Source organism: Lasioglossum baleicum, chromosome 2, assembly GCF_051020765.1.
Source record: "Lasioglossum baleicum chromosome 2, iyLasBale1, whole genome shotgun sequence".
Classification (NCBI taxonomy): domain Eukaryota; kingdom Metazoa; phylum Arthropoda; class Insecta; order Hymenoptera; family Halictidae; genus Lasioglossum; species Lasioglossum baleicum.
In genome coordinates, this window is record NC_134930.1 from 19,588,615 (window position 1) to 19,616,574 (window position 27,960).

The 27,960-nt window shown below is 41.0% G+C and overlaps 2 protein-coding genes across 2 annotated transcripts in view; one reads left to right on the forward strand and one right to left on the reverse strand.

The window, feature by feature from the left end:
• LOC143215470 (protein expanded) overlaps positions 1–27,960 on the reverse strand; it is a 113,953-nt gene that overhangs the window by 61,480 nt on the left and 24,513 nt on the right. Inside the window, exon 2 of the mRNA XM_076437610.1 lies at positions 18,941–18,992. The gene's annotated coding sequence lies outside the window, so the exon portion shown is untranslated. The remainder of the gene's footprint in view (positions 1–18,940; positions 18,993–27,960) is intronic.
• On the forward strand, positions 468–13,260 carry LOC143215474 (putative sodium-dependent multivitamin transporter). The gene is made up of 8 exons (XM_076437624.1): positions 468–1,092; positions 2,309–2,614; positions 2,775–2,996; positions 3,151–3,491; positions 4,546–4,665; positions 7,764–8,078; positions 9,123–9,488; positions 10,001–13,260. Exons 2-8 carry the CDS (start codon positions 2,504–2,506, stop codon positions 10,275–10,277), a joined length of 1,752 nt encoding a protein of 583 aa, XP_076293739.1. The 5' UTR covers positions 468–1,092; positions 2,309–2,503; the 3' UTR covers positions 10,278–13,260.

Sequence of the window (27,960 nt, forward strand, 5' to 3'; positions counted from 1 at the left end):
CGCACTACCTCCTTTTACACGAAACAACTTAGCCGTTTTTTAGAGGCTTATAACGCGGCACTGGAGGCAGATGGAGAGATGTAATTTCGTACACTTGTTACATGCTATCATGTCTCAATATTGACGAAACCTTAATCTTCCAACATTAGTAGGTTCCGAGATATAGGACCTCAAAAATCGGTAAATTTGTCACTGACTGACTGATTGACAGATCATCAAATTCAAACTTGGCCGTTACTTTTTAAACCAATGGCCATAAAAGGTGTCAGGTAGCGGCCAAGTTTGACTAATTTAGCCATCCACGTAACTCTTTAAAAATTACTTAAATAGCGTTCTTTTTAAACTGACTTTTACAAACCCTTTTTTCATATTTTTTTCGTATTTTGTTTGATCTCGCAACTTTTTACGGCCACAGGAACTTGGCTCCTGTTTACAGGATGTTTTTGTTGGGTTGGGTAATTCGTATTGAACGAAATTGTGAGCAGCCGTCGTGTATTTTTAGTTACTATTAATTATTACATTGATAATTTCGCTCTCGATGCAAGTGCTCCTCACACTATCTGATAAAACCGCGCGACAGTAATCGACATCGATACGAAAGTGCCTCAAGTGGAGTGCTGAACTATCGCAGATAAAAGCGAACGAACTTTATTCCTTGATCTTTCGTTTATTGCTGATATCTTCGTTATCAGCGACGTAATCTGTCCTCCGCCGTGCCACCACGGAAACGAGCAGCACCGGCGTGTTCGTTTTTAATTGAAAACACCGCCGTTACACCGTACACCTGTAACGAACCGAATCGCTAATGATAGTTCGTCGCGAGTTTCGAAAATTACCAACAATTCAAGCGTATCGATAGCGCGCGAGCAACGTGCCCGAGTAAATAGGAAAGGATTCCAGAGCCTCGATAACGAGCATTCGAAAGCGAGAGCTCGTCTGCGACGCGACCATCTTGACGGCGACGAATTCGATAAAGAAACGTGGTCTGGCCCTGAACAATCGTCGAAATCGTCAGTTGCCATTTAACCGTTCTGCTCGAGAAGCGAGGAAGGGAACGCGCTCGGAAATGTCCGCTCCAAAATGATCACTTAGGTGAGTAACAATCTCCGTTGTTCATTCATGTTCATGTAAAATGTTCATTTGTTGAAGCCATGCAATATTTCTTTGAGATACTTGTTCGTACAACGAATAACTTAGTTATTCGATCCACCCTGTATGTAACACTTGTCTGGGATAGACAGGGTTAAACGCTGTTAACCCCTTGCCGTGTTTTAACGAGGCACACTCTCGTCATGAAGATTGAAACAAATTCCAACAAATATGTTGCGCCTTTCTTTTTCGATGGAATCTTTGATTCGTTTGTAATCTTTATGCAAAATAAAAATGTTCTGCATTGATTGTTGGAAGCAGAAGTAAAATTTCATCCCTTAATTACCTTTTTGCATTGAAAGCAATTCTTAAAAGATATTCTGAAAGCGAATTTCTTCATAAATGCATGAAGGTCCGCAGTCTATTTATTGTAGAACATTATTAGCAGACTAAATTGCAAGAAACTGGAGTGAAATAAAAGTTGATTTTCTTTCCAGCAATCAATATTTAAGCATCCAAAAAAATCTGTTCTCTTTTACGACATTTTGCGGGATAAACACTGTGTTTCAATCACTGTGACTGTAAAGAAAATGGTAGGACAACGGATTAATATTCGGTTGGGGAATAAGTTCGTAGCGTTTTATGTTTTCTTTTATTCTACAACGACTTTTTTGTTCTTTGGCAAAGTGTTGTACATCAATCGAAAGAACTCTTTCTGCTCTACAAAACTGTGATAATCGTTGTTTTGAATGATCTAATTCTTTGTTATTTTTCAGGCTTAGAAACGGAATATCCAGGAGGCAAAAATCAACATTTTCGGTAAGCTCGTGAGAGACCCAAGCTCCCAATTTCTCGACAAATCCCATCGAATGAAGATGGTCAAGTTCATTTTTTCCGCTAATTCTTTTTGTCCTCGATGAAAAGCGAAGAAAAACAGGTGTCGAAAACGTTGATTTTTGCCTCCTGGATATTCCATGTCTAAGCCTGAAAAATAATAAAAAATTAGATTATTCAAAACAACGATTATCACAATTTTGTAGAGCAGAAAGAGCTCTTTCGATTGATGTAAAACACTTTGCCAAAGAACAAAAAAATCGTTGTAGAATAAAAGAAAAGATAAAACGCTACGAACTTATTCCCCAACTTAATATATCGTGGCGTGTTCTCATTATTTTGTTCTCCGTAGATTGACCTCGACGATCAAATATGTATTTTTCAGCAGTGCCGTAGACGGCGGAGGTTACCATCCGGGAGATCATCGCGTGAATAATACAAAGAAGCTGGATGTGTTAGAACAGCGATGATCGAGCCAGCGTGTAATTAATTGGTACATCAGATAATCGAAACAAGCTGTGCTCGAGTGTTCAGTCGTGGACCAACGTTCGTCGAATTCGTCTGCAAACCGGAGCGAATCATGGCTATTCTAGGGGTGGCCGATTACGCTGTGATCGCGGTCTCGTTGCTGATCAGCTCGGGAATCGGCGTGTACTACTGGCTGACCGGTGGGAAACAGAAATCGACCGACGTAAGTAGACATCAATGATTTTCCATCATCAATAACGGTGACCATTTCGGTGAAATTCATCTTATATATAAATTACATTCACTTTTCTCGCTTCTTGTCTATTTTAAAGAATGTCTTGAAAGAATGTCTCATAATAACGATAATAACAATGACGGTTTAGGAATATTATTTAGCGGACAGATCGATGAAAGTCGCGCCGGTCGCGATAGGATTGACGGTGTCGTACTTGTCCGCGGTCAGCGTGTTGGGAGTGACGTCAGAAAACTACGTTTATGGCACCCAGTACGCAGTGATCAATCTTGCCTATGGTTTGGCGACACCATTCATAGCTTATTTCTACCTGCCGGTGTTCTACAAGCTCGGGACGACTAGTAGTTTCGAGGTGAGTCCTCGGTGAGACTTTTCCCAGTCCCTTTTTCTTCTTCCTCTAATGAAACTGTCTACATACTGACTACTTTCCTCTAGTTCCTTCGTCGCGTGAAGGATAATCCTCCGGGAAGACTAGTGGATGTACGGCGAGATGTTGTTATTTACAGTACCTGGAAAAACGGTTCGGAACCGCCGCGAGGATAGCGGCCAGCTTCGCGTTCCTGATGCAACTGTTTCTGTACAGCGGGGTGGTGCTGTACGCGCCAGCGTTGGCTCTCGAGGCTACCACAGGTATCTCAACGACCGCGAGCGTAATCGGCATCGGATTGGTTTGCACGTTTTATTCGACGATCGGCGGTATCAAGGCAGTCCTCGTTACGGACGTATTTCAGAGCTTGCTGATGCTGGTGTCCATTATCATGGTGATCGTCACCGCGGCCGTAAATGCCGGGAGCCTCGATCAAATCTGGGAGATCGCGCGAGGAGGATCGCGGATAGAATTTGACAAGTGAGTGTCCATCTTGTCGGCGCTCTCAACGCTTTCGTGCACTCCCATAAAACCTGTTCGCATCGCGCGGCGCCGATATTCTTCGATTCTGAATAGTTTTAAGGAATAGTAATATTTTTCGGCGCAACGGTTCGATCAAATTCTACACTAAATATAGCTATGTTCTAGGGCATAAAACGTTTCGATTCGGATTCGAACCAGATAACGTTTTCGATTCGGATTTGAATCAGAATTGAAACAAAAATTGCGATCGATAAAAATCACTCCTTTGTTATAGATGGCGAAAAATTTACAGAATTCGAGAAAGCCTAGTTTCGACAGCGTCCGCAAGATGGACAAAATTGTCGAACAAACTTTCTCACAAGTTACTGAACTGTCACCAATTAGTATATTAATAACTTCCCTCAAGACATTTGTGTCTAAGGCAGGGCCCGCTAGATAGCCTTACTGATGAGTCCTCTAGAATAGAGTCCTCCAATAGAATAGCACTTGGCATATTTAACTGATTCAAATCCGAATCGAAAACGTTATCTGGTTCAAATCCGAATCGAAACGTTTTATGCCCTAGAACATAGCTATATTTAGTGTAGAATTTGATCGAACCGTTGCGCCGAAAAATATTACTATTCCAAGTTTGAAACAAAAATTGCGATCGATAAAAATCCCTCCTTTAGTTTTAAGGAATGTTTACTTTCACAATGTCTCCTAATATTACATTTCTTCAACACGGATATTTTTTTCAACTGCATATCAAACAAACAGCAGTTTGTTTGCGTGTTTATTTTCGAAGTTCGCGTATTCGAGAATCCGAGCTCAGATGATTCGACAACTGGCATGAAACCATCAGCGAAATGAACAACCGCGTCGTCTATCATCGAATTGATTTGCTCGCCGCCGTTACAACCGTAATTCGCTGTAAACAGCACGCCGCGATTGTTAGCGGGAGGCGTGATGCGGTTAGCACACTTTCGAATAATCCATCGACCGTGTAACATTCATTTTACGAGGAATTCAAGCCGTATCGACACTGACAATGGCATGTACATTCATTCAGCATTTCAGTGGACCCAACGGTACGACACACCTGGTGGAGCTTGACGATTGGCGGTTTCTTCACCTACCTCTCCTTGTACGGCTCCAATCAAGTTCAAGTTCAGAGAATGTTAACCATCGGGTGAGTACCCGCCGTTGACTTTCTACCCGCTCTGTACGCACGCCTGTGTATGCGTGTACGCGTATCCCGCGAGATATCGAGAATCATCGGCATCCACCGGTATTCCATAATTAACTGACGTCAATCGACGCACTGTGGTCTGGAAACCCGATTTTTGCCGCCAAAAATACTTCAGCGTTATTTTACAGTTTTATGCTCTCTAGGTCGTTGAATTCTCTTGTTTTTTTTTTTTTATTATAGAAAATCTCATATCGCTGCAAAAATTGAAATTTTTCAGGACAAGCAAAAGATAAATAGTTCCATTTTGTCTTAATAGAATGGCCTATAGATTCGGTTTAATTCTTCTGTGAGATCAGTTTATAGACATTGTGGGTTATTATTGCAACTTTTAAGTTATTTCAATTTATAAAATAATAAATACCAGCCTCACAGTCAGCAGTACCATGTAAATACGTCATTGTTCTTCTGAAAATGCGTCATTGTACTTCCGGGGCAGCGATATGAGATTTAGTTCAACATAATAGAGAATGCAAAGATTACGATGCAGAGATTGCAAACGAAGGAACATTTTTACGGAATATAAAACTGGAGATACATAAACATTGTAAAGAAAACATGAATACACAGTGCAGACCAACCGTTTGTACTTTGAGGCCGCAGCTTTTGAAAAATGACAACATGACACCAGTTAATAATATTATGAAGTCGGAAATATATAGTCACATTTAAAAAATCGAGGTGATCCCCATTTTTTCTGCTCGAAGATCGCTTTCGACTAGGCACAAGTTGCGACAACTATGTACTTTGGAAAGTTGTTCCCATCGGACGTACACCGTAAAAAATATTCTGGCTCGTAAAACATTATGAAACGGGCTAGTTAAAATGCTGCAACTAATCCACAAATTACTGTAATCACAGTCCACATAAACAATTCAATAAAATAGAACAGGTTTGTCGTCTAACCTGTGATTTAGTTCGCGTAAAAAGTTTATCGCTTTTATAAGATATCATCGGGACGAAATAATATGTTTTTAACAGTACCGACCACAAAAACCGTGTTTCACGTAGAAATTTGTTCGATCATCTTTATTCGATTCTGAAATAGATAACCTCCGATCGATGCTGGTTTAGTCTCCAGAGTTGTGTTGAATTACGGTTGCGTTACTTCACGTATTATAATTACGAATTAATTCGATTACATTGCATTGAATTATTTCGTAATTCGAAAGTCAGTCGCTTCGTTCAATTACAATGTAATTTGTAATTCTGGTCTCTCATTCAATTAAATTGCAATGTAGTTCGATTTTACAATTGAAATACAATTACAGGGTACAGTGTAATTAATGAAACAGTGTAAGAAATAGAAAAAGATTCATAAATCATATTGTGTGATCAGAAAAATAAACTTGTTTATTACGTTCGTTTCAGGAAAGAAATATAAATTGTAAATGGTAAATAAATTGAAAAAAGTAACACCATTTAATAGTATCTCACCGACTCAAACTAAAGCGTGCAAGGCCAAAGATTGCACATATCCAGTTTATAAAATTAAACTTTTACATGTTAAAACGAAATGTAACGCGAGCAGCAGGCTCGGCCATGTTCCGAGCACAAAGCGAAAGGAATTCGGCCATAACGTCTGCGCGAGCCCGATGAAACTAAATGTCGTATTGCGCAAAAGTGTGGGTAATTGTAAAATAAAACGAAGGAAATGCGAATTTACGAGCGAGCCGAGTCACAGGAGGAGACGATTACAGGTTCATAACCATCACGTTTATAGTATAACCACTTCTTTAAATATTCCTCCGTTGAGGAGCGATTATATTGCTGTAGAAATCGGAGGAGTGGATATAATCCGGCAGGGTCTCCCGGCTAATATCGAGAGGTATCTCATAACGAGAGGATGCTAAAAGTCGCATCGCGAGGCGGATAGCCGGCAACTTATCGAACGATCGCTACTGTCGGAATGCACGCGAGATGCGTGATCCTGATAAAGCTCGGAGGAAAATTCCTTCGTCCCTCTTGTCGTCACGCTACTAGGAAGAGAATCGCGATGATGCGTCCTAGAAAGAACGCAACGTTGAACTTGATACGCAATACAAACGCTCCGAGAGAGGATCACGGCGCGCGGCGAGCTGTGATTGCCCGTGGGCATTAATTCGAGACGAAACGCGGACGCTGATCCGCGCGGCCTATTATCGTCCGAGAGATTGAAATCACGGTGGCATCCGCGGTTCAATTGACAGACACGAGCGACCATGCTCGTTACGAAAATAATCAACGGTCCAGAATGTCCGTGGAACGATTCGCGAACTAACTTCGAGGACATTCCCGGCGAATCGCTTCGCGAAAGCAAAATTGTGTGCCCCCGTTTTTTGGACAAAATTCCATATCTTAAAAACTATAAGTCATATAAAAAAATGTTTCAAATAAAAGTTATAGGGGGTATAAGGAGGAGTATATGATGATTGTATTTGTTTGGTATTGTTGTAATCTTGAGAAGCTCTACGAAGGTCACTTTTAAAATTTCACACGGCAATGTACATTTCTGATTCTGTATCCTAATAGGCGAGGTTAAGACATTTTCAAAACACTACAAAAACATTAGTTTTGCATAAACCGTGTTGTCAAGATATGTATATGCATCCAAAGTTGGCGTACCAACTATAGTGGTATTGATTATGTATATGTATATTACTACAAGTGAAACAAAAGTCAACAGTCAAAATCGACTGTTTAGTAACGTGTTTATTACACAGATATACATTTTAAAAATACTCACATTTTTTTATTTTTGCCCTCTTGGCCGACGCACTGTGCGACGCCATATATTATATGTATCTCGGACAGAGTGCAAGATATTTTCGAGACATTAACACGTTGTTGGCCGACCACGATCACTTTGTTTATTCATATAAAAATATTAAAATTTACATAACAGATATGTTCAAAGTTTCATCTTAATTCATTATGCATAAATCAAGTTTATTGAAGTTTCTTTAGATTGTTCTACTTCCACATATTCAATTAGATTCTGGCAAGTATAATTCGTGAAGTAATTCGCGGTGGGCACTAAACTTGTGGATATATTTTTTCAGCAACGTCCGTGGCGCTCAGGCAGCGCTGTGGTGGAGCTGGCCACTGACTTCCGTGATGTCTTTGGGCCTCTGTTTCTCCGGCTTGGCGATCTACACGAGATACCGCGACTGTGACCCCTTGACGATCGGAAGGATCAATTCGAACGATCAATTAATGCCTCTTTACGTAATGGACATGCTCTCTGGATATCCGGGCATACCAGGCCTTTTTATAGCCGGGATTTTCAGCGCTGGTTTGAGCACTATCTCCGCCACGGTGAATTCCTTGGCCGCCGTTATACTCGAAGATTTTATCAAACCCCTATACCGTAGAAGGTAAGAGTCGTAAAATCGCGGAATGAACTGAACTTATGATCAGCTCGACAATTACCGAGGGCTGAATACCGGAGAAGAGGGTTGGAGGCATAGGAAATTAAATGTTTAATGCCGGTGGAAAGGGGCATTGCGGGCAGACGACTCTGCGTTCCGGTCGAATTGATAAATACAGGCTGATCCATAATACTCTATTACTTATCAAGGACTTTTCAAGGTCAACTTTCATGTTTTAAATAGAACCGTATGTTTGTTATGAGCCAATCGATGCAGTGCTTTATTCTGTACGAAAACGTATTAATCTTCTGTACATGTTAAACAAAAATGATTGTAATACTTTCGATTTGTATACGAAGAGGGAACGTCAATTTTATTTTTCAAAAGAAAGTAACACACGAGTACTTCATGTTATTTTTATTAATTTCGAAAAAGTTTGTTTTGTGTTGGATAATTGAGTGGGGCACGGTAACTGGTACCTTTACCCTGATCTTTTTTACAACGTGCACATCAAATTGAACCTGCTTTCTCATAGAACAGCTGAGCTGTCTACAATTTGTAGTATTCAGACGAATTTAATAATGTCAAAACTGTTTTGAATAATGGTCTGGCAATTGATCTGGCAAATGATTAGTTTGGGAGACATTTTAATTGAAACATCGCTAAGAAAACATACTTCTTAAGATCGTCAGATGAATTCCGCAACGATCAAGATATATTCGCGTTCCCATTTCAGACACGTATTTATCATAGTTCCATTTCACTGTCGATCACCACGATCAAAAGACACGCTTCTTTTATAAAACACGAATCTAATCGAACTCGAACAGAGATCCACGGATCTTCTCGATCCGAGGACAAACATTAGCCGAGCCAATGAACCGTTATATAAAGTCGTTCTCGTTAGTGGATCGCCTAAAAGATCCACAGCTCTAATTAAGATCGATGAAGATTGCGGACCCGTTGGACTTTGAAAGCTAAGAAAATCTTTTATGAGCAATTATGTTGGCACGGCATTCGCTACACCGCGTGCGATTAAAATGTGTTCAGTGGCAAGGAGATCACCGCGACCGTATCGATCATCGTCAGCAAGATTCTGGCCCTCATAGTCGGTCTGACCTGCATAGCGCTGGCGTTTATGGGACGTTACCTTGGCGGACTGCTTCAAGCTGCTCTGACGATCTTTGGCGTAGTTGGCGGGCCAGTATTCGGTCTGTTCACGCTTGGTATGTTCACGGAGTTGGCCAATCAGAAGGGAGCCGTGATCGGACTGTTCACCAGTCTCATTTTCTCACTGTGGATGGGATTCGGCCAACCGAAACCGCCGATTCCAAAATTGGACGTGTCCGTGACAAGATGCAATGCTACTGCATCTTACGATTACCCGGAGACGACCAATTCGTACTTCGATCAGCCGTAAGGACACTCGCAGTTTTATCAAGCGCTTTTATCATCCTTAGACTGCGCATCTTTATGCGCTTATCTCCAGAATAGTAGAGATATTCAAGTATATTCTGATATATTGAAGTAGCACATGATTGCATAAATTCAGAGGTGGACATAATTTGGCGAAACAAATATTTCAAATACTATTTAATATTTTAGATTTTATTTTGCCGAGAGAAAATAGTATTTTCAATAAGATATACAATTTCGAAAATAAAGTATTTCTATTTTAACAATCTGAACCTCAAAATCAATCAATTCCTATAGAGCAATTTTAAAAAAGCTATGCTATTTTTAAAAGTGTCCATTTCATGTTTGTCTCCGACTGTATATCATTCCCAACTTATTACGAATATCTAAGGCAGAACTTTCTTGCAATTAATGCAGACAGGTTTTATTTCGCATAAAGGTATCAGACAATTGTACCAGACAATTTTTATAAAGATTCCTCTAAAGTCTTAAAGGATCTCGTTTCGTTACAGGGTGGCCAACGATGATTCATACTTCTATCTCTACCGAATCTCGTACATGTGGTACTGCCCGTTGGGATCTGTGATCAGTTTCGTGGTAGGACTGTTCTCCAGTTGGATCCTGAATTTGATCTGCAAGGATCAATCGAAAGAGCTGGACCCCGATCTATTCAATCCTATCAAAGCGCGGATGGTGCGCAAACGACGACTGAAGAACGGGAACGAATTTCGGAGCAACATTGCGCTGGACAGCATCTCCAAACACGTTGAAACATACGATAAAACATAGTATCGCAACACGCTACAGTACTCGACAAAATAATAAGACACCTAGCATATTTGTTAAATTTCTTATATTTAAAGATAGAAAATGTACACTCCGTTTGTGTGTCCTGTATATTACATACTATTTCCAAAGTAAACATACAAAATCTTTTGCATGTTTACTTTGGAGATAGTATGTAGTATTCAGGATATAACGGAGTGTACACTTTCCACCTTTAAATACAAGAATAGTAAAAATATGCTAGGTGTCTTATTATTTTGTCGAGGACTGTATGTTATCGCACTCTACGTCTCATCTGGCGCCAAAATATAAACGTAAACATAGCCGTGATGTAACGTAACGTAGACATCGACGGTGCTTCACGCGGTCATTCATTATACCATTACATAAAGACCAGTCATTTTGACTGGTTTCGGTAGAAATAGTTATATTTCAATTGCCGGGTAAAATTAATAATTTTCTAGTGTTAAAATACGATAGAACTTTCCCTCAAACTACTAATAATTGTAACGTTTTAGACCAGAGAGCACCCCTTTATCAGAGAACCCTCGCTATGATAGGCTAGTTTCTTTTAATTACGGAACACCCTGTAGATCCGTTCGCCAGAGCACGGAGGATTCTCGATTGGCCTTCACCTAAAAAGAAGCCGTAGCGGACCCCGAGCCTCGCTGCCCAAGAGAGACACGTGTCGAAAAAGAGAGGAGAGGATCGCTCGGTGAAAAATCGTAATCGAAGCAATCCGGCTCGATTCCCCGAAATCACGGTCGATATTGCTCGTACTCGGACGAACCGGGTTTCTTTCGGAATTCCTACGGATGGGGGCCACGAGCAAGAAAGAAGGAGAAAGAAAACGAAGAGGGAGAGGAAGAGGAGAAGAAGAAGGAGGAGGAGGCGGTGGCGGAACGTTCTTCTCTCCTCCCTGGAACGGGCAGACGTAAACACCGCGGGACCACGGGTGTGCTGAACGTTTACCGAAACGTTCGCAAATCACGATGGAATGCCGTCAGACTGGTGTTCCCGTGCGCGCCATACGGTGACATACAGAACGAAGCAACGACCCGTGCACTGTGCAGCGCTTACGTAAGGAAATAACGCTGCGGAGACACCGCCGGGCCACCTCGGGCCGACTCGGGCCAACTACGTTTCGACTGGCCAGCTGCATCGTACTCCGAACAATTTAGCCACGTTTTCTCGAAAACGTCAAATCACTCGATCGACACCTACTGTCGTATTGGGTCGGCAAGGAAGTAATTCCGGTATTTGAAAGTGAAATAAAATCCAATTCTTTTATTCAAGCAATGAATATCAATGAATGAAATCGCACTTGGATCAGTTTTTGGCCGATAAGGGCCAGAAGTTCTATGAGCGCGGCATTGTAAAGCTACCAGAACGATGGCAAAAAATCATCGAACAGAAAGAATTGGGTTTTATTGCTTCTTAAAATACCGAAATTACTTTCCTGCAAACCCAATACATTCTTACAACTCTCTGACAGTGGACCTTTATGCAAAATAAACATTTTTTACCTGGTTTGCAACGAACTGGAGTGAAATGGAAATTTATTTTCTTTCTTAATGCGTTTAATAGACTGAACATAATGCAACAGTATTTTACCACGTTTTTATTAACTTGCTTTCTTGTCTGTCTGCGTGTCTGTTCGGTACAAATTTTGCAATTGGTTTTAACTTCCCGCTGAGCTAAAGACTTGTTTATATTGTCCCAACGCTTTCACTGTTTCAGATGGCGCCTACTCATTTTTGTCATAAATGCATAAAATCCGCTGTCTGCTCTCTTGTAACAAGAATTATTATATTTTATAAAGCACGAGAAACGCAGAATCTAAGTAAAATTGTAAATATTCTTTCTTAACTTGTTTAATAGATTGAAAGTAATATATAACAGTATTTTTGAATTCTTCATACTCATTTTTGTCACAAATGCATAACACCCGCTGTCTACTTACGAGATGATCCAACACAATGGCCAAATCAGCCGCACCGACAAAGATCCTGATTACATCGAAACACCATAAAACGCTTGTAACAGTAGGAGTAATTTAATAACCGTTTACTACCTGTTTTTCTAACATCCGTTACACTTAACAGCGTTCCACACACACATACCATTCGCAGAGAAAGACAAGATTCTCATATCGAACACTTCACTGTTACGCTTTTCAATAGATTATGGCAAGTATGTTAACGCGTCGCTGTAGCCGCTGAAAAATTAAACACACAGGCTACCGTATCGCAACCTTACCATTCCTTTTTCGTTGTAATCATTAATCTACCGTTCCGTACTTCGCTTCGCTAAATGACCAAGTTCATCAATCATCGACGAGGCGATCGAACATTCGAGCAGCCAACATACTTAGGTAACTCGTAGGTGGAGCTGAATCGAACGTTCTCTTTCTACAATACTCCGAAAACAGACCTCGAATGTTTGTATCAACGTTCTAGCCCCCCACCTCGACGGTTCTATTCCCTACTCCGGCCGAGCGAACAACGCGCGACTTTCGTTGAACTTTTCCAAACGAAGCTCGGCATACTCCGGTGGCAATGTTAGGCAACGGAATGTCTCCTCTCGTCCGTAATTGCGTTACGCAATTCACGCGTTCCATGCACTTTGGTTGTTCCCCGCTATTTAGCAAACAACGAGGAGTGCAGCGGGTTACGGAACCCGCCGAGAATACGGAGAAAGAACTCGCCGCGTGGACAGCCTCGTGAAATGGTCGACGAGCAGTGTGTTTTGTCCGTGAAAACAAGGCGATATACTTTTTATTTACGTTTCGAACCCTGCTGTCGTCGATAAAATCGATGATCAAAATATGAATATCTGAATAAAATCTCTGAATAAAAGCGTGACATTTTTATGAACATTATAGGGTGCATTTCATTAAAATTATTTACGTCTACCTAATTACCAGAATAATTATTGTTAAATAGCAAAACACAAAAAACGCCGAAACTCGTACACTCAGTATTATATATAAGTCTCGGTACACTCTTTAAAACAGAGAATAACTTTTATATAATTATACCGAATGACCTAATGTTTTGTGAGCAATTAGAAGCATTGGTTCACTGAATGATGTGCAAAAAATATTTTCTGAAAATTACAATTTACAAGGTTGCATGCAAAAATAATGAAATAATTCCATGTTGCTTCGATTTCCTATTTCGCAAGCGATAAACTACGTTTTCGGGATTCGACAGCATTCCGTGGCGAGTGCGTGACGCAACAACATTTTCTTATTACATCGCGAGCAGTTTTACTAGCGGAATACACGTACCGTGGTCGACTAATCCGTAAACATTGCGCGCGAGACAGAAATGATCTGAAATTTAAATAAACGTGGCGGCATAACGGCGCGGATACCGCGGCGAACGCTCGCGTAATTTCTGTACGAATTCCTGGTAGCGTTTCCCGACTCCCGTTGGTCCGATTTTAATCTATTCCGGAGTAGTCCATTACCGGCGAGGCTCGCTCGGATCGACGGGGAAAAAACTGACGGAAAAATGGACCGGATTGTTTACGAGCTCAATTAGCGGAAATTTCGAAGTTTACGGTGGAAAATACCAGTTGTTCTCTGATCCAGCCGCACGCCATAAACCGCCACCCCGGTGGATGATGGGTCGGCATCGAGGACTTCATAAACCGGTAGCAACGTTCCAGCATATTTCACTCTCGAAATGCACTCTTGACGCTAGAGAAAATTATTTTTTCACAATCTTGAATCTTTTTGTTAGAATGTCCTCCTTATGCCATCCTTGAAGGTATATCTCATATACCTTATATAAGGATGATGGTAAACCATGGTTTAATGAGCGTAGGCTACCCAGTTCCAGGTTCTAACCATAATTTAAACGCTTCGTCAGCCAGAGTGAAATTTATTATAGACTTGCGAGAGTGGTGCTGAATCCCAAGATCTAGATCACGTCATTTGGCAACGTCCAAAATTTCAAGATGAACACGATACACTTCTATCAGCTCTTTTCTAGTACTGTCTCCAGATATTAAAGGCCTGCCAATTATTTTCGATTTTACTAAGCGATGTGCAATTGAAACTTAATTTCGTTAAGCTAGTGCAACCAAGTAGAAAAGGATTAAGATGCGCGTTAAGTTATTATGTAAATAAAATGTTAATATATTCATGTATTGTATATGCTAAATACATAAGCCATACTTGGTTTAAAGCATTACATAAATAATAATAATATGTTCCCTTTTGAGTTGCACCACTTTGAACGTGGACAATATTTGAACATTTTGATCCTTCGAGTTTCCCCACCAGTGTACATACCGCAAAGATCTAGGATCCAGTACGACTCAACGATGATCTCAGAGAAAGATCCTCGAAAATTCCGACAATTAGTAGCCCGAAGCAGTATGACTCTGGTAATTTTCTTTCCAGTGCAATTTCGAGAAATAATGGAAAGAGCATAGAAAGAGAAATAAGCTGGCCGAGCAGCGTGTAGCAACGAGAAACAATGGCTGCGATATTTTCTTTTTCCAGGGAACCGTGTATCACCGCGGATGTGACTTCTTGCCTACTGTTCCCTGTAATTAAATGAAATAATCGAGTCGCGGCGTTGCATCGCGCCGACCCGCAACTCTCATTATAATGCCGCGCATTCCACGGACGGAACGAGTCTCTCTCCCTCTCCCTTCGGCGAGCACTACATTTACATGGAATACGGAATGCGCGAATGACGGATCGCGCGCGAATTCACAGCGGACGCTACCATCGTCTCTGTTGCGTCCCAATTTAATTAAATCAATTCATTCCACGCGTTCTTCTTGCGAACAACTTCTCCAACTTACAGCCGAGACGGTTCTCAAAGCCCCCCCCCCTGGGTCTTTGACCTTCGGCGAGCACCTCCGACGAGATGTGCCGACCACGATGAATGAAACATATCGCGCACGTGTGTAATCAACAGACTGCGGATCTTTATGCACAATTGAATTCAGTGAGTTTAGTCTCATTTTTACGTTACCTCTCGGAATGTGGTACAGGTGGACTGCTCGTGTTCTTCTGATTGAAACGAGTCCAAACACGACGTAAATCCGACTCGCTTTATACATTGAGTATTTGTATTTGATTTAAGTAATCAAAGAGATACCAGATGAAAGCAGACCGATTTACGCCGTGTTCGGGCTCATTTTAATCGGGAAAATCTCAGCAACCTACTGGAACCACATTTGGGAAGGTAGGACAAATCTTTCTGCGTGAAAAATTTTCTTTATTCCATGTTTATCTTTTTCCAAGAGAATCTTCATCTTATAAGCAGCCAATCGGTCTGCAATAAGATGGTTGAAATACTTGGATTCGATATAAAGCTACAAATGATTAATTGTGAGAGCAACAAAGTAATTTGTGCATCTGATACATAGTTCCTGACTTCGTCGAGGCGTGCAGGTGTCGATTTCTCGAAGAGAAACGACGCTGCAGAGCCTGGAAACGCAAGAAGTCGACTTCCGAAAGTTTGCAAATCGAGGTGGAGCGTTGTACTGTAAAATGTTGGTCGTGTTGTCCATATCAGGGACCGTTGACCGAGCCGGCTTGTTCCACGGAAATGCCCCATGGGTATGGGGTAAGCGCGGGAGATAGCCACCGGGTGGTTTTTTTCGACCTCGCGATACTAAGGTACATAGTTCCTGCGGCGAGCGGCCGCCGTTCCGTTTCCTCATGCCGCGCATACGTGCCTAACGAGCAACGCCGGTGTAATGCGCATAACGCCATTATAATAAACTTCGTACTCGCTCATTCACGGGCGTTCGCGATCACGATGGGCTGCCGAGAGCGAAACAGTATTGGTGTACGCACATACATACACGTACATCGGACAACCGATCCGATCCGATCCGTTCCGTTTTGCACGGTGAACGCAGTGAACCGAGAGATGCATGCCATTCCTCGCCAATTTACGCCGATCAGCCATTTTTCGTTCGCCAGCAGATGACTTCGGATAGCTACGCTCTTTTCTAACGCAGGAATCCGCACCGACGCGATTTATTATCTATCGACCGTTTACATTCTTCCGCTGCCCGGCTTCGCGAAAGTTCATTTTGCTTGCCCACCATTTCGACATCTGTAATTACGATTTTTTTATGCGAGCCGTTTGTTTTATCCCCGGCGGGAAGGTTGATGTTATTGAGCGGTACGGTTGCCAGATCTCCTACAGGGTCATCCGTTTTTAAACGGCCAAACGTTAACCAGCTGTAGAGTAAAAAGTATAAAAATCGATATTTTTTAATCATCTTGTTCTGCGAATTTTTTTCTTTATAATTTGTGTACGTTATCTTAAATTTCCATAATAATCGACTTTTTACTCATGATTTTTATCGTAGACAATTTTAGAATAACTGTTATTTTTGGTCCCTGATTGAAATATTTTCAAATAGTACTCTCTCTTTTCCATAGGAAAGTTTAGAATGCCTGTTTTGTGGACAAAATTTGACTATCTTGAAAACTACGAGTGGTATAAAAACATGTTTCTTATATGATGATTATATTTGTTTAATATTGTAGTGACTTTCAGAAGTTCTATGAAGCTCCCATATGAAATTGATGTAATACTTCATACTATACTGAAATGTGTAGTAATGGATTAGATAATAAGATATTTAATAATGTAAACAATATTGTGTTCTTCCAAGTTCTTAAAAAATTAAGAGACAGAGGTGCAGCTACGTTATAAACTACTCTATAACGAAGGAATTCAGGAGCCACGTTTATGAGAATGCATCAAATTAATTAAACAGCCGACCTAGATACCATCGAACAGCCAACGTACACACGTTAACGACTTCTCGCTGTCTTCGTACGATTATCAAGCACTTAATGGCCACGGTTGTTACGCGGATATTATCCTAACAACGGGGTAGGAAAGTAAAATCGTACGAACGTAATTGCAACACAAAGTGCGTTGTTATACGAGGCATTCATGAATATGTATGCGGATGTGTGGAACAATGCTTGTGGTTATCGTTCGACTCACGATTCGATCAATGATAATGACCGTAGAAGGAGAGTAGAGTTCATCTCGCTAGGTGATGAAAAAATAATTATTTTCGTGCCAACCTCTGGGAAAGGTTTGAAACACAAGTGTATCCGGAAGTTGTGCGGAATGTTATATACTACACAGCTAATTATTGTTGTTATAGAAAACTATACTTTTCCCAGCCCCAGTTTATTATCGCTGTTTTCAATGTAGCACTAAATCAAAGATCGCTTTTGTTAGGATTCTATGAGAGATTTTTTTAATCGTGGGAGGATCGTTCTTGCAGTAAGATACTAACGAGAACACGTGACAATAAACTGATTCAAGGCTTCTTCTACACATTGGCGTTTCGTGGAATTGTGAATTAAATAAATACAGGGTGTCCCGAAAATGTTGTACTTCCTCGAAGTGGGTTTTCTCCCGTTCTTCGAGATGTAATTTTCCCGCGATATGGAAACGAAGGAATAAAATGGTCGGCTAGGAGAACCGAGCCGACCTATCCCCGCTGTTATTATTACGGATACCATCGATCAAGCGGCATGGAACGATCACGCGAGGCAAGAAACATCTTCGTCGACAATTTTCCCTCGGCGGACAAGCATGATGCGCGGTGCTCGCCGATCTGAATCCGTGCGAGCGGATGTGATTCATGCGTTTCAATGATTCCACGTGGCCGATACAACATTCTCGATAAGGCTAAAACCCGTTCATTTGGAAATAAACGCGCTTCATTCTTAGAGGGGCTGCCCTGACGTAATTCCACGATTACGCACACGCTACAAGCTGGTCCCGGGAGGACAGGTGTTCCGTTCGTTTAATAAAGACAAATCGCCGAGCGTTATGGCTGCACGTTTTTCTTCAGAATTATTTCATCCCTGAAGAATTTCTGCGAGAACATGTACAGGACGAGTCTTGTAACATGACGACCTCAAAAATTAATCTTTGTTCCATTCTAAAATAAACAATCTCCGATCAATCCAGCTGGTTTAGTGTTAAATTACAATTGAATTACTTCATGAATTATAAGTACAAAGTAATTCGATTACATTGTGTTCAATTATTTCGTAAATCTGGCCACTCGTTCAATACCATGTAATTCGTTCTTACAGTTGAATCTGCATTTTTTCGAGGTTTTTGATTTTTTACAAGCAGGATTTTCAATTTGAAAATCTGAAACGAATTACAGAATATGTATTTGGGTGCTTGACACGTGTCAGAATTTTCTCAGAATTTCTAAACATCGTTAACTATGGAAAATAGGACAAAAACTGATTTTTCCATTTCACCCCGTAACTACCCTCCCGATGGAGATACGGGGTTGAAACTTTGCACAGTATGTTTTCCGTTGATGCAAAATTCCCGTTATTTTTTTAACACATCTCGTATATACATAACTTGGTTAGATTTACAAAATACATGTTTGAAATTTTCAGTACTGGACAGCGGATTTTGTCGCCATGTTACAAGACTCATATCCTGTACAGCTAATACATAGTAAAGACGTCGTTCGCCGTAAGGAGAGCAAAACGGACGATTGTTTATGTAAATGTGCACGGCGTCCGGATATCTGTAAGCGATGGCATGCGTGAGAATTATGATATCCACGATGAATGGTGCTCGATCCAAGTCCCAACGCTATCGAATCTACGGAGCAGGACTTACCTAGATTCTCCCGTTCTCCGAATCCTCCGCCTCCGGCTTCGCACAGGTGCACCTGCAACAGAAATAAACAATCGTTAGATTACAGCCATTCCGCCGGGACTCGCGAGTCCGGTTGTGTAGGGAGAAGTAGCCTAATAAAAGACCTCTCCTAATATGAGACCCCTCCGATACAGACCTCTTGAATGTATTGTTTCGCAACTAAGCATTTGTTATAAATATCAGATGATATTGCATAAGTTCGTGCCCGATTTGACAATAAAATTTAATGGTTAATTTTTAAAGAATACTATTAATAATTGTAGAAAATTTAACCATTTTTTAATTTCAATTTAACCAATCTTTAACCAAATCATTAACCAATCTTTAAAATTCAGCCATTGAATTTTATTTTCAAATCGGGCACGAGCTTATGCAATCATCTGATATATTTTTCCACTCGCATATGCATTTGATGGATTTATGCAGATAATAAATTCAGAAATACAAGAAAAGGCTTTATTCCTTGCAATAAAAACTTTATTGCGCTCATAGAAACGTGCAGTTTATGGCTGCATTTATGAACTTTGAGCTGTTAAGAAGCTGTTATATTAAGTTTCACATTACAAAAGTATCTCCAGTCTAGTGGAAATTATGGACCAATTTGCAAAAGCATGAATTATGTATACAGAGATTGATGAAGTAAACTGTTCCGAGAAAAATTGAATCGATTCGTATGCTCGCTTGTGAGAAGAGAAGTTCTATTTCGTACTACTCGTCTGATCATTGCCTGCTAATTCTACTTCTTGCAAACCTTAATCCCGAGTCAGACTCGTCATGACTATTTTAAACAAAGTCTAACAAATATGAATGTCACGCAAAATATAAATTTTCTATTGTCTTCTTTCGACAGTGTTGAGACGTTTCAGTTACTGTAACTATAAAGAAAATGTTGATAAGTCCAGATACAGACAAATAGTGCTCTACAATTCTTAAAAAATTATATCATTTCACCGAGATGTGCGTGTTCCTGTTACATTATTTTCAACTTATTAATCATATTAGGAAAGGAAAAATATATCTACTTCACTCCAGTTTGTTACAATTCAGTTAGACAATTTTTATTTTGCATTAAGATTCTGTCTATTCATCAGAGGATCATCTGAAATGAATAATATTTCGGATTTGGCAGATTTAAAAGGTCGTCAGATCATAGGGAAAAATTGTTTCAATACATTAAACTAGAAAAATTGACCTTTGGCCACAAAAAGCGGATCCACTGTGCGACGGAGAGGTCGATCCATAAGTCCCTTGAGAACGTTCGAATTTCTGAGCCGGCAATTTCAGCCCTCGGTACGATCGCGAAGCAAATGAGCAACCCCTTCCTCTCCAGATCCCGCGGTCGGGGAAAGATAAACCGGCGCGGTGCGTATCGGGCCTGGCAAGCAGCATCGGGGGAAGAGTAACGTGTCGGTGCTCGGGGGCCCGGTCGCGGCCGGTCTCTCGGCAATCTGGAAAGAGCGCGGCGGGACCCAATAAAACCGCTCTACTTCGACAAATCGCCTTAATTTCATCGTCAATAAGCCCGAGAAACCCGCACGAAGTATGCCGATCGGTGTGCTCTCCTCTCCTCGCTGTTTGCGCGCGGCCGTACACGCACACCAGCAGAAACGGAAGGCATGTCGTGTCGGTGGAGAGAGCGCGCGCGCTTGCTCGCTCGTTCTCGCGCGAGTGCAAACGAGTGAGCGAGCAAACGGGCAAGTTTTAACGAATCCGAGCGGGCATCCGAAGCGGAGGGAGGACCGAGAAGTGTCCCTAGTTATCTCTTGCGAAGGTTAAAAGTCTCTATCGAAATTCATTTACCCTATATCTCGACCGGAAGAGTAGGATACAATGGAAACAATTAATTTTCCATATGCAAAGGATATGCAAAAATTCTGAAAAAAACTTAACAGATGTCAATCAGCCGTATACATATATCGCAATTAATTCGGATTCATCAGTTGAAAATCCTGGTTGGGAATTGGAACTGGTTAGGTTTCAATAACTGACAAACTGTAATCGGTACAACGAGATCGAACGTTCCAAATTTTTCGAATCTCGACTGATTAACCCTCATCCGCCCCTCTTGTCAACTTCACACAGTATTCCCGAGACAATAAGTTCTACCGTTCTGCTTTTTGTAGGTAAATTTTCCCGAAACTTCGAAGGCATGTCGTGTCGCTTGCTCGCTCGCTCGTTTGCACTCGCACGAGAACGAGCGAGCAAGCGAGCAAGTTTTAACGAATCCGAGCGAGCATCTGAAGCGGAGCGGAGTGGAGCAAACGGAGGGAGGAGCGAGAGAGGTCCACCAGAGCCAGCCGGCCGTCTCGGCCGAGTATTCCAGGTTAATTTTACCGAGCCCTAAGGAGCGCATGCGAAGGACCGGGCGAAGGATAACGCTAGCGGGGCTCATCGGTTGGACGCTGCTCGAAGCGAACGAAGGACGCCCGCATTCCACGCCGCAACCTGGTATAATACGAGGAATTGGCCGAACAGAGCCCCGCCGAGGGCGACGGAGACAAGACGCACGGCTTGGCTGACCGTTCGACAGAGACGAACGAACACATCGAGCGAGACTCAACACGGACAACCAACGAAGACGGCGAGATTCGCAGAGCCTGGCCAAATGAAAGAGATAGGGGAATATCGTGGTGAACCGGGGCGAGGGGCACAGCGAGTAGGGGTTGTCTGCATCATCCTTCTCCTTTTACACTCTCTCTCCGATCCCTTCTCTCTTTCATCCGCTTTCCCTTCGTCATAATCATCCTCCTGCAGCTTTGCTCTATCTCCTTATTCGTTTCATTCTCGCTTCGCTATCCTTGCACCGGCACGCTCTTTGTCTTCCGTTCGACTCCGTCTCTTTTTTTGCAGCTGCACCGCCGCCGTTCCCTGCAACTGCAACGCGGCCGCGGGTCCTTTCGGGGAATAGGAAAATTCTGATGACGCGGCCGGCATGCCGTGCCTCGACAAGTTCGAATTCTACAGTGGTCGGAAACTGCCGCGCTTTTGGTTACATTCTACATTGTTGCGCTGCTATGTACATCCGGTAGGGAGGTTCTGGACTCTCTGGACCATCCCGATAAGGTTTATGTAGTAGTTGCAGGGAAAGTTATGTCGTATTTTATATAAGCACTTTTAAACAAGCATGTTTTAATAACACATGACGCTAGCGAGTCATTGGGAAACAGGAATTGGCAGGTTATCGGAAAGATGGCAACAAGCTGTTACAAATAATATTATATCATTCAATAAAATATTAAACATATTTTTATAAATTGATTCAAATGTTTACCACAAATAAAGAGACTCTATTCGGTAGGTGCATTCTAATTGTAGAAAAGAATGGGGACTATATATAATTGATTAATAAATTGTTTTCAAATTGGGCAGGAACTTATGCAATCATCTAATATCATTGAATAATATTAATATTTTTATACATCGATATTCAAACGTTTCTAAATGCACAGCTAATGATACTTTCGAAGAAACGGTTTCATTGGTTGAATTTTACTGATCGCTGTATTAGTTGACACTTTCACCAATAGCGCAGAGCTGTTCATGAATGTACCGGAGCTTAAAAGCGCAAGTCGTCCGAGTACTCGCGAACGATAGCTACTCTGTATATTTTCTATTTGTCCGTTTTTCAAGGTAGCTCTTTCTGTTCTCTTTAGCTACTCCTTCTTCTTCGTTTTCTTCTTGTTGGTTGCTGTTGTTTTACTTTGTTTCCAACGGACTCGCTCGCTCGCTCGAACGAACCGCGTGCCTCCAGCGGAAGTAAACCACGGCGCGCACGCTGCTATCTCTCCTCGAGAGCATTCTACATTCTACACAGTCTCAGCGGCGTTCTTCCTCCGTAGACCGCGTAACTGGGATTCCTCGTTCTGCGAACCGGCAGCTGCAACCGCGAGCCCCACCAGGAGAGTAGGTTATCGTCGTTCTCGTCGACGTCCGCCTCGTGGTTTTCACCGGCGAGTCCGGTCGCCTCTCGTTCCCCGTGTTCCCGACTACAGACACCTCAGACTTAGACCATTTATACTTCTAAACCCGACGTAGGCGTAGGACAGAGTTGGGCATTAATCAATTAAAATTTTAATCAAGATTAATTGATTGATGTGTACGTTAACAAATGTAATCATTGAAAAATGGACGATTGATTCAATCGATTGATGAAGTTAATCGTCAATCATTGATTAAAAGAAGAAATCATCGAAAAATCGGAGACTGATTCAATTTCTACGTTAAATTAAATCAATTTTTTAAATTTTTCAGCAATTTTAAATTTCATACACTCAATTTTGCTGTAAATGCATAAGTATTTACTCATTAGTGAAAAGAGCCAAATATCAGCAGTACAACATGTCATCTGAAGCCTCGAAATTCGCTGCGAAATTCTACGCTCTATTTATTTATTTATCATGAATATACACCATCTTCCCTTCACTAAAATATAATACTTTATCGTTTTTTATCGGATTCAGCTATTTCTCTCTTTTGGACTCTTCCAAGATCGTGTCCCTGTTTAAGGAACGACTAAATCGTCGAAGGAATTCATTATCATTGGTAAATTAGTTAGCCATGCTAGAGAACCCGTGACAACATCGGTATGTCCGTATCGGGAAGCGTATAGTAGGCTCGCACGTAGGAGGATGACTAATTATCCTTCTAGATGTACCGATACCAATCTTTCCGAGAGTTTCTAGACACTCCTATTTTCTAAACTCATAATTAGACTGCGGATCTTTATACAAAATAAAAATTGTCTGCATTGATTGCCAGAAATAGTTGTTTCTCCCCTTAATGATTTTAATACAGGAGAAATCATATCTATATATTGACATCTTCAATTTAGAAAATTTTCCAACAATTTTCAAATTTTCATCTTATAAATTTTCCTATAAATGCATAAAAATCCGCAGTACACATATGAAGCTGCATGTAGCCAGTTCCATGGAGGATGCCACGAAGATTAAATGCGAGAGCACGTTGACAGGGACAGGCTGACTAGTAGGACCAAGTGCCATGTATCGAGACGTTACCGTAATTCCAGTTTAATTTCTCGTGGCGCTGTCGTCGAAGTTTTCAAAAGCGTCGGGCCGGAATTTTTCTGATCGTTTTATAATCGTAGCATTAGCGTCCGTTGAACGGCAGGAGCTGGATGGGACGACGCGTCGTACGTATCTCTAAAACTCATCACAATTTTCGTTCTCTTCTTTTTTTTACGTCTGCCAACAGCCACGGGGTTTAAGCTCCAGAAAATCGTCGGGATAGTCGATTAAGCTTTCAGCCGGTGAGCAAGGGTTTTCGAAGGAAGGTTAAGCCGCCGCGACGGGAGTGGGGGATGAAAGGGTTGCGTAGCGCGGAAGCTCGCCATTATATTCACATTATAATCCCATCAGGGGACTCCTCTGCCTAACTGGACAGCTACGAATAATACGCCGTACACGCCTCTACCTTCGTCCATTCGACGTCTTCGACCGTCCTCAGCTTCTTTTATCCCGCTCCCTCCGACTGTTCCCCCACGATCTTCGTTATTAATTTCGAATTAGACAAAACTCCGGGATTTTCAAACGAATTCGCGAGATCCACGCTACGGAAATTGCTACGTGACCTCGATTCTCGCACGTTTGCCTATCTTCTTTTAATCTTACACAATTACGGAGATATAATTTACAACATTATTAAGCAAACCTTTTTTATTATCATGCAGACGGTCCTAGTAATAAAGGAATCAATGTATAATTATTTTGTTATACCACGAGTCGTGGATCTTTAGAGATTACTCTGTTATTAGCAGTCCGATCGAAAATGTTTTTATTGAGGAGAGCAAGTTGATAAATAAACTTTTATTCAATAAAATGACTAAAATGCAAAATGTATATTTACTAGTGTAGTCGATACCTGTGTTTAAACTTGAAAGAACTAAATTTTAAGTTTCCAGATGAATTGATCGAACATGATTTTGTAAATAAAAGCAGAAATTATTTTTTAAAATTGAATTAAGCTACTAATTCATATAAATGAATTATTAGAATGTGCATACAGCTTTGGAGATGTTACGTCAGGTAACAATTTCGAAGAGATGGAAGGAAAAGCGGGTGGAAAGGCCACCATTCGGAAAAATCGGGACCCGCGAAAACTGAAATCTCGCCGATTGCGTAATCTCTCCGAATACGACGATATCCCGCGGCGAACCATGAGACTTCCTCGTTTTTTTCTGTCGATTGGTCGCGTGACGTAATCCGAGAGAGACACGAATTTATGGGCATTTATCATTTCTCTCGACGAATACTCGGCCACCGTGGAATTTTAAATCGTATAATCACCAGTCGAATTAAGTAATACGTGTCTCCCGACTGTTTTACGCGCCGTCAATGAAAGAACGAACGAGTTACGTTCCCGGCCGATAAATTATATTAACTTGTCACTCTCTCTCTCTCTCTCTCTCTCTCTCTCTCTCTCTCTCTCTCTCTCTCTCTCTCTCTCTCTCTCTGGGGGGACCCCCTCTCGGTGCACTTAATTACAATACACGCCGAATGCCGGTGTTGCATTGACGGTAACGGCGGTGCACGCAGACTTTTACAAATGTATTTCGTATAATTAGTATTTCGTATAGATTGTGAACCTTTAACTGTATTAACTACATAATATAAATATAATAATAATGATCCAGAGCACACGTGAAAAATATGTACAAACTATTTGGATCAACTTCAAGATCAAATTTCATTAGAAATTATGAAATGGCCACACCAATCACCAGATTTGAACACCATAGAAAAATTACGGGATCAACTGGATAGACAGGTAGGAAACTTTTGCTCTACTTCAAAAACACATTCATGGAATATTTTGGAACGAGAATAGAATAATATTATATGTATAACAATAATTAATAAAGAAACGTGGCGGATTTTTCGATGACAAAAAAATATAAATACTTTTTACTTGTTGGTAAGATTTTCAATATATGATTGCAGCACCCTTTCCTTGACATGTAAACCTTTAAGTAAAAAATTTGTTCGCATCCTTCAACGATTATTTCATTTTTACAGAGTTGAATACAAATATGATCGCTAGACTGCGGATCTTTATGCATTTATGACAAAAATATAAACGTACAATTTAAAGCAGTGGGCATATCAAAAAGATTTTAGGACATCGTTGTATTAGTTTCAGCTTAATAAGGTTGTTAAAAGAAGGACGTATCTTTTATTTGGTTCCTTCGGCTTGTCATCGATGCAGACAATTTTTATTTTGCATAAAGATCCGCAGTCTAATGATCACTGTCCTAAGACTTATGAGCGGGAGTGTAGTTCATCCTGCGCGTTGTCATTCGCGCAATTTTGACTACACGATACGTCCATACTTTACAAGAAATGCGGGACTAAAAAATGACACGGTACCCTACCGGAAACAGCGTCAAAGCAGTCGAACGGTACACCCAGTATACGGGGGCCTACTTGAATCTATGATGACAGTAAACTCACGCTGTTACACAGCCTCTATGCGCCGCGAACTCCGGAATCGAATACCAAATCGGCCGGTGGGTAGTATCCAACAAATTGACGAACAAAATGAACCATACGTTTGGCGGCTGATTTATCGCGCCATTGTGCAAACGTCGAAGCGTCGGCCGTTGCATGACGTCGTAACTTACCTAGCGGAGCGAGGACGCGGATGATGGCGTGCGCGTTGATCTTTTGAATTACAACCCCAGGGAATCGCAAAAACCATGCGCGGCGAACATTATAAATTGAAACCCGATCGGAATCGGGAAAAAGTGGATCGCTACGAGTGAGACGTGCCACGGATTCTTGCCTGTTTCGCCGTTTTTCATAGTGTTTCCTCCCTTCTTCACCCCCTCCCTCTGGTCTAGGGAATTTGTTATCGTAAGCAAGTTTATAATTAGACGGTGGATTTTATGCATTTATGGGAAAAATCAGTGGATGTAATTTGAAGCACTGAAAACATTGGAAGAATTTGAAACTACTGCTATTTTGTTTTCAACTTAACCCTTTGCATTCGGAGCAGTTTTAACTTGGAAATTAAACATTTTTCTTCTCAGATAGAATAATTCCACTGTATATGATTTTTGAAATGTTATGGAATACGAAATTGGTATATAATACCTGTATAATTGATTAATTTAGTATTAAAATATTATTATTATAATTTATTAGATTAAAATAAGTTTCTATTTCACTCCACTTTGTTGCAGTGCAGGTAGAAAATTTTCCTTTTGAAGAAAATCATTCTGGTTAGAGTTGAAAAATGGAGGACGTTCCGACTAAAGAATGCACGCGATATTTACTCCATAAACGCGGAAAGGTCAAAATCCAAGTGTAACGCGTTTCACACAGTCTGTCCCGTTCACCCACATTATTTTCCGTTACTTTGAAAAAGCAAGCATAAGGTCATCCGTGATTCCCGAAGCCGGATAACACGCTTCTATCGTATAATTAAACCGAACATTCTCATGAATCATGCGAACACGTTACGCAGCCGTTAGTAACACGCGAATCGGGAGGCCGAGCGTGTTAAATAATGAATGATGGTCGATAAACAACCAAACACTTATGTTTTGTCACAATCTTCGTCAGTTAACATCGAGGAAGTTGTAATAAAACATACATATTTGAAACTTTGTTGAAAATAATCAAGATTTTTCATTTCTTTTGGTTCGGACCACATCCTCCATATATTTGACGATTGCATAAGTTCATGCCCGATTTGAACATAAAATTCAATGGTTAAATTGTAAAGAATACAGCTTTATTAATCAATTATATAATCACCATTCTTTTCTAATTGTAGAAATCTTTTTTACGCACGAACTTATGCAATCATCTGATATTTTGTGAAGAAAAGGATTTATCCATTTCCTGTTCGTTTATCTAGATTTTCGGCAAAAATTCAATTAAATTTAAGTTATAAATCACAGTTTGGGAAGAGGTATAAAATGAGGGGTGGGGACGCGTTACCACCCCTTTCTCTACTTG

Excerpts from the sequence above, each read along its gene's own strand:
- LOC143215474 (XM_076437624.1), top strand. The coding sequence starts at position 2,504 with ATGGCTATTCTAGGGGTGGCCGATTACGCTGTGATCGCGGTCTCGTTG. Across the intron at positions 2,997-3,150 it reads GGACGACTAGTAGTTTCGAG|TACCTGGAAAAACGGTTCGG; the intron begins GTGAGTCCTCGG and ends TGTTATTTACAG. Across the intron at positions 8,079-9,122 it reads AAACCCCTATACCGTAGAAG|TGGCAAGGAGATCACCGCGA; the intron begins GTAAGAGTCGTA and ends AAATGTGTTCAG.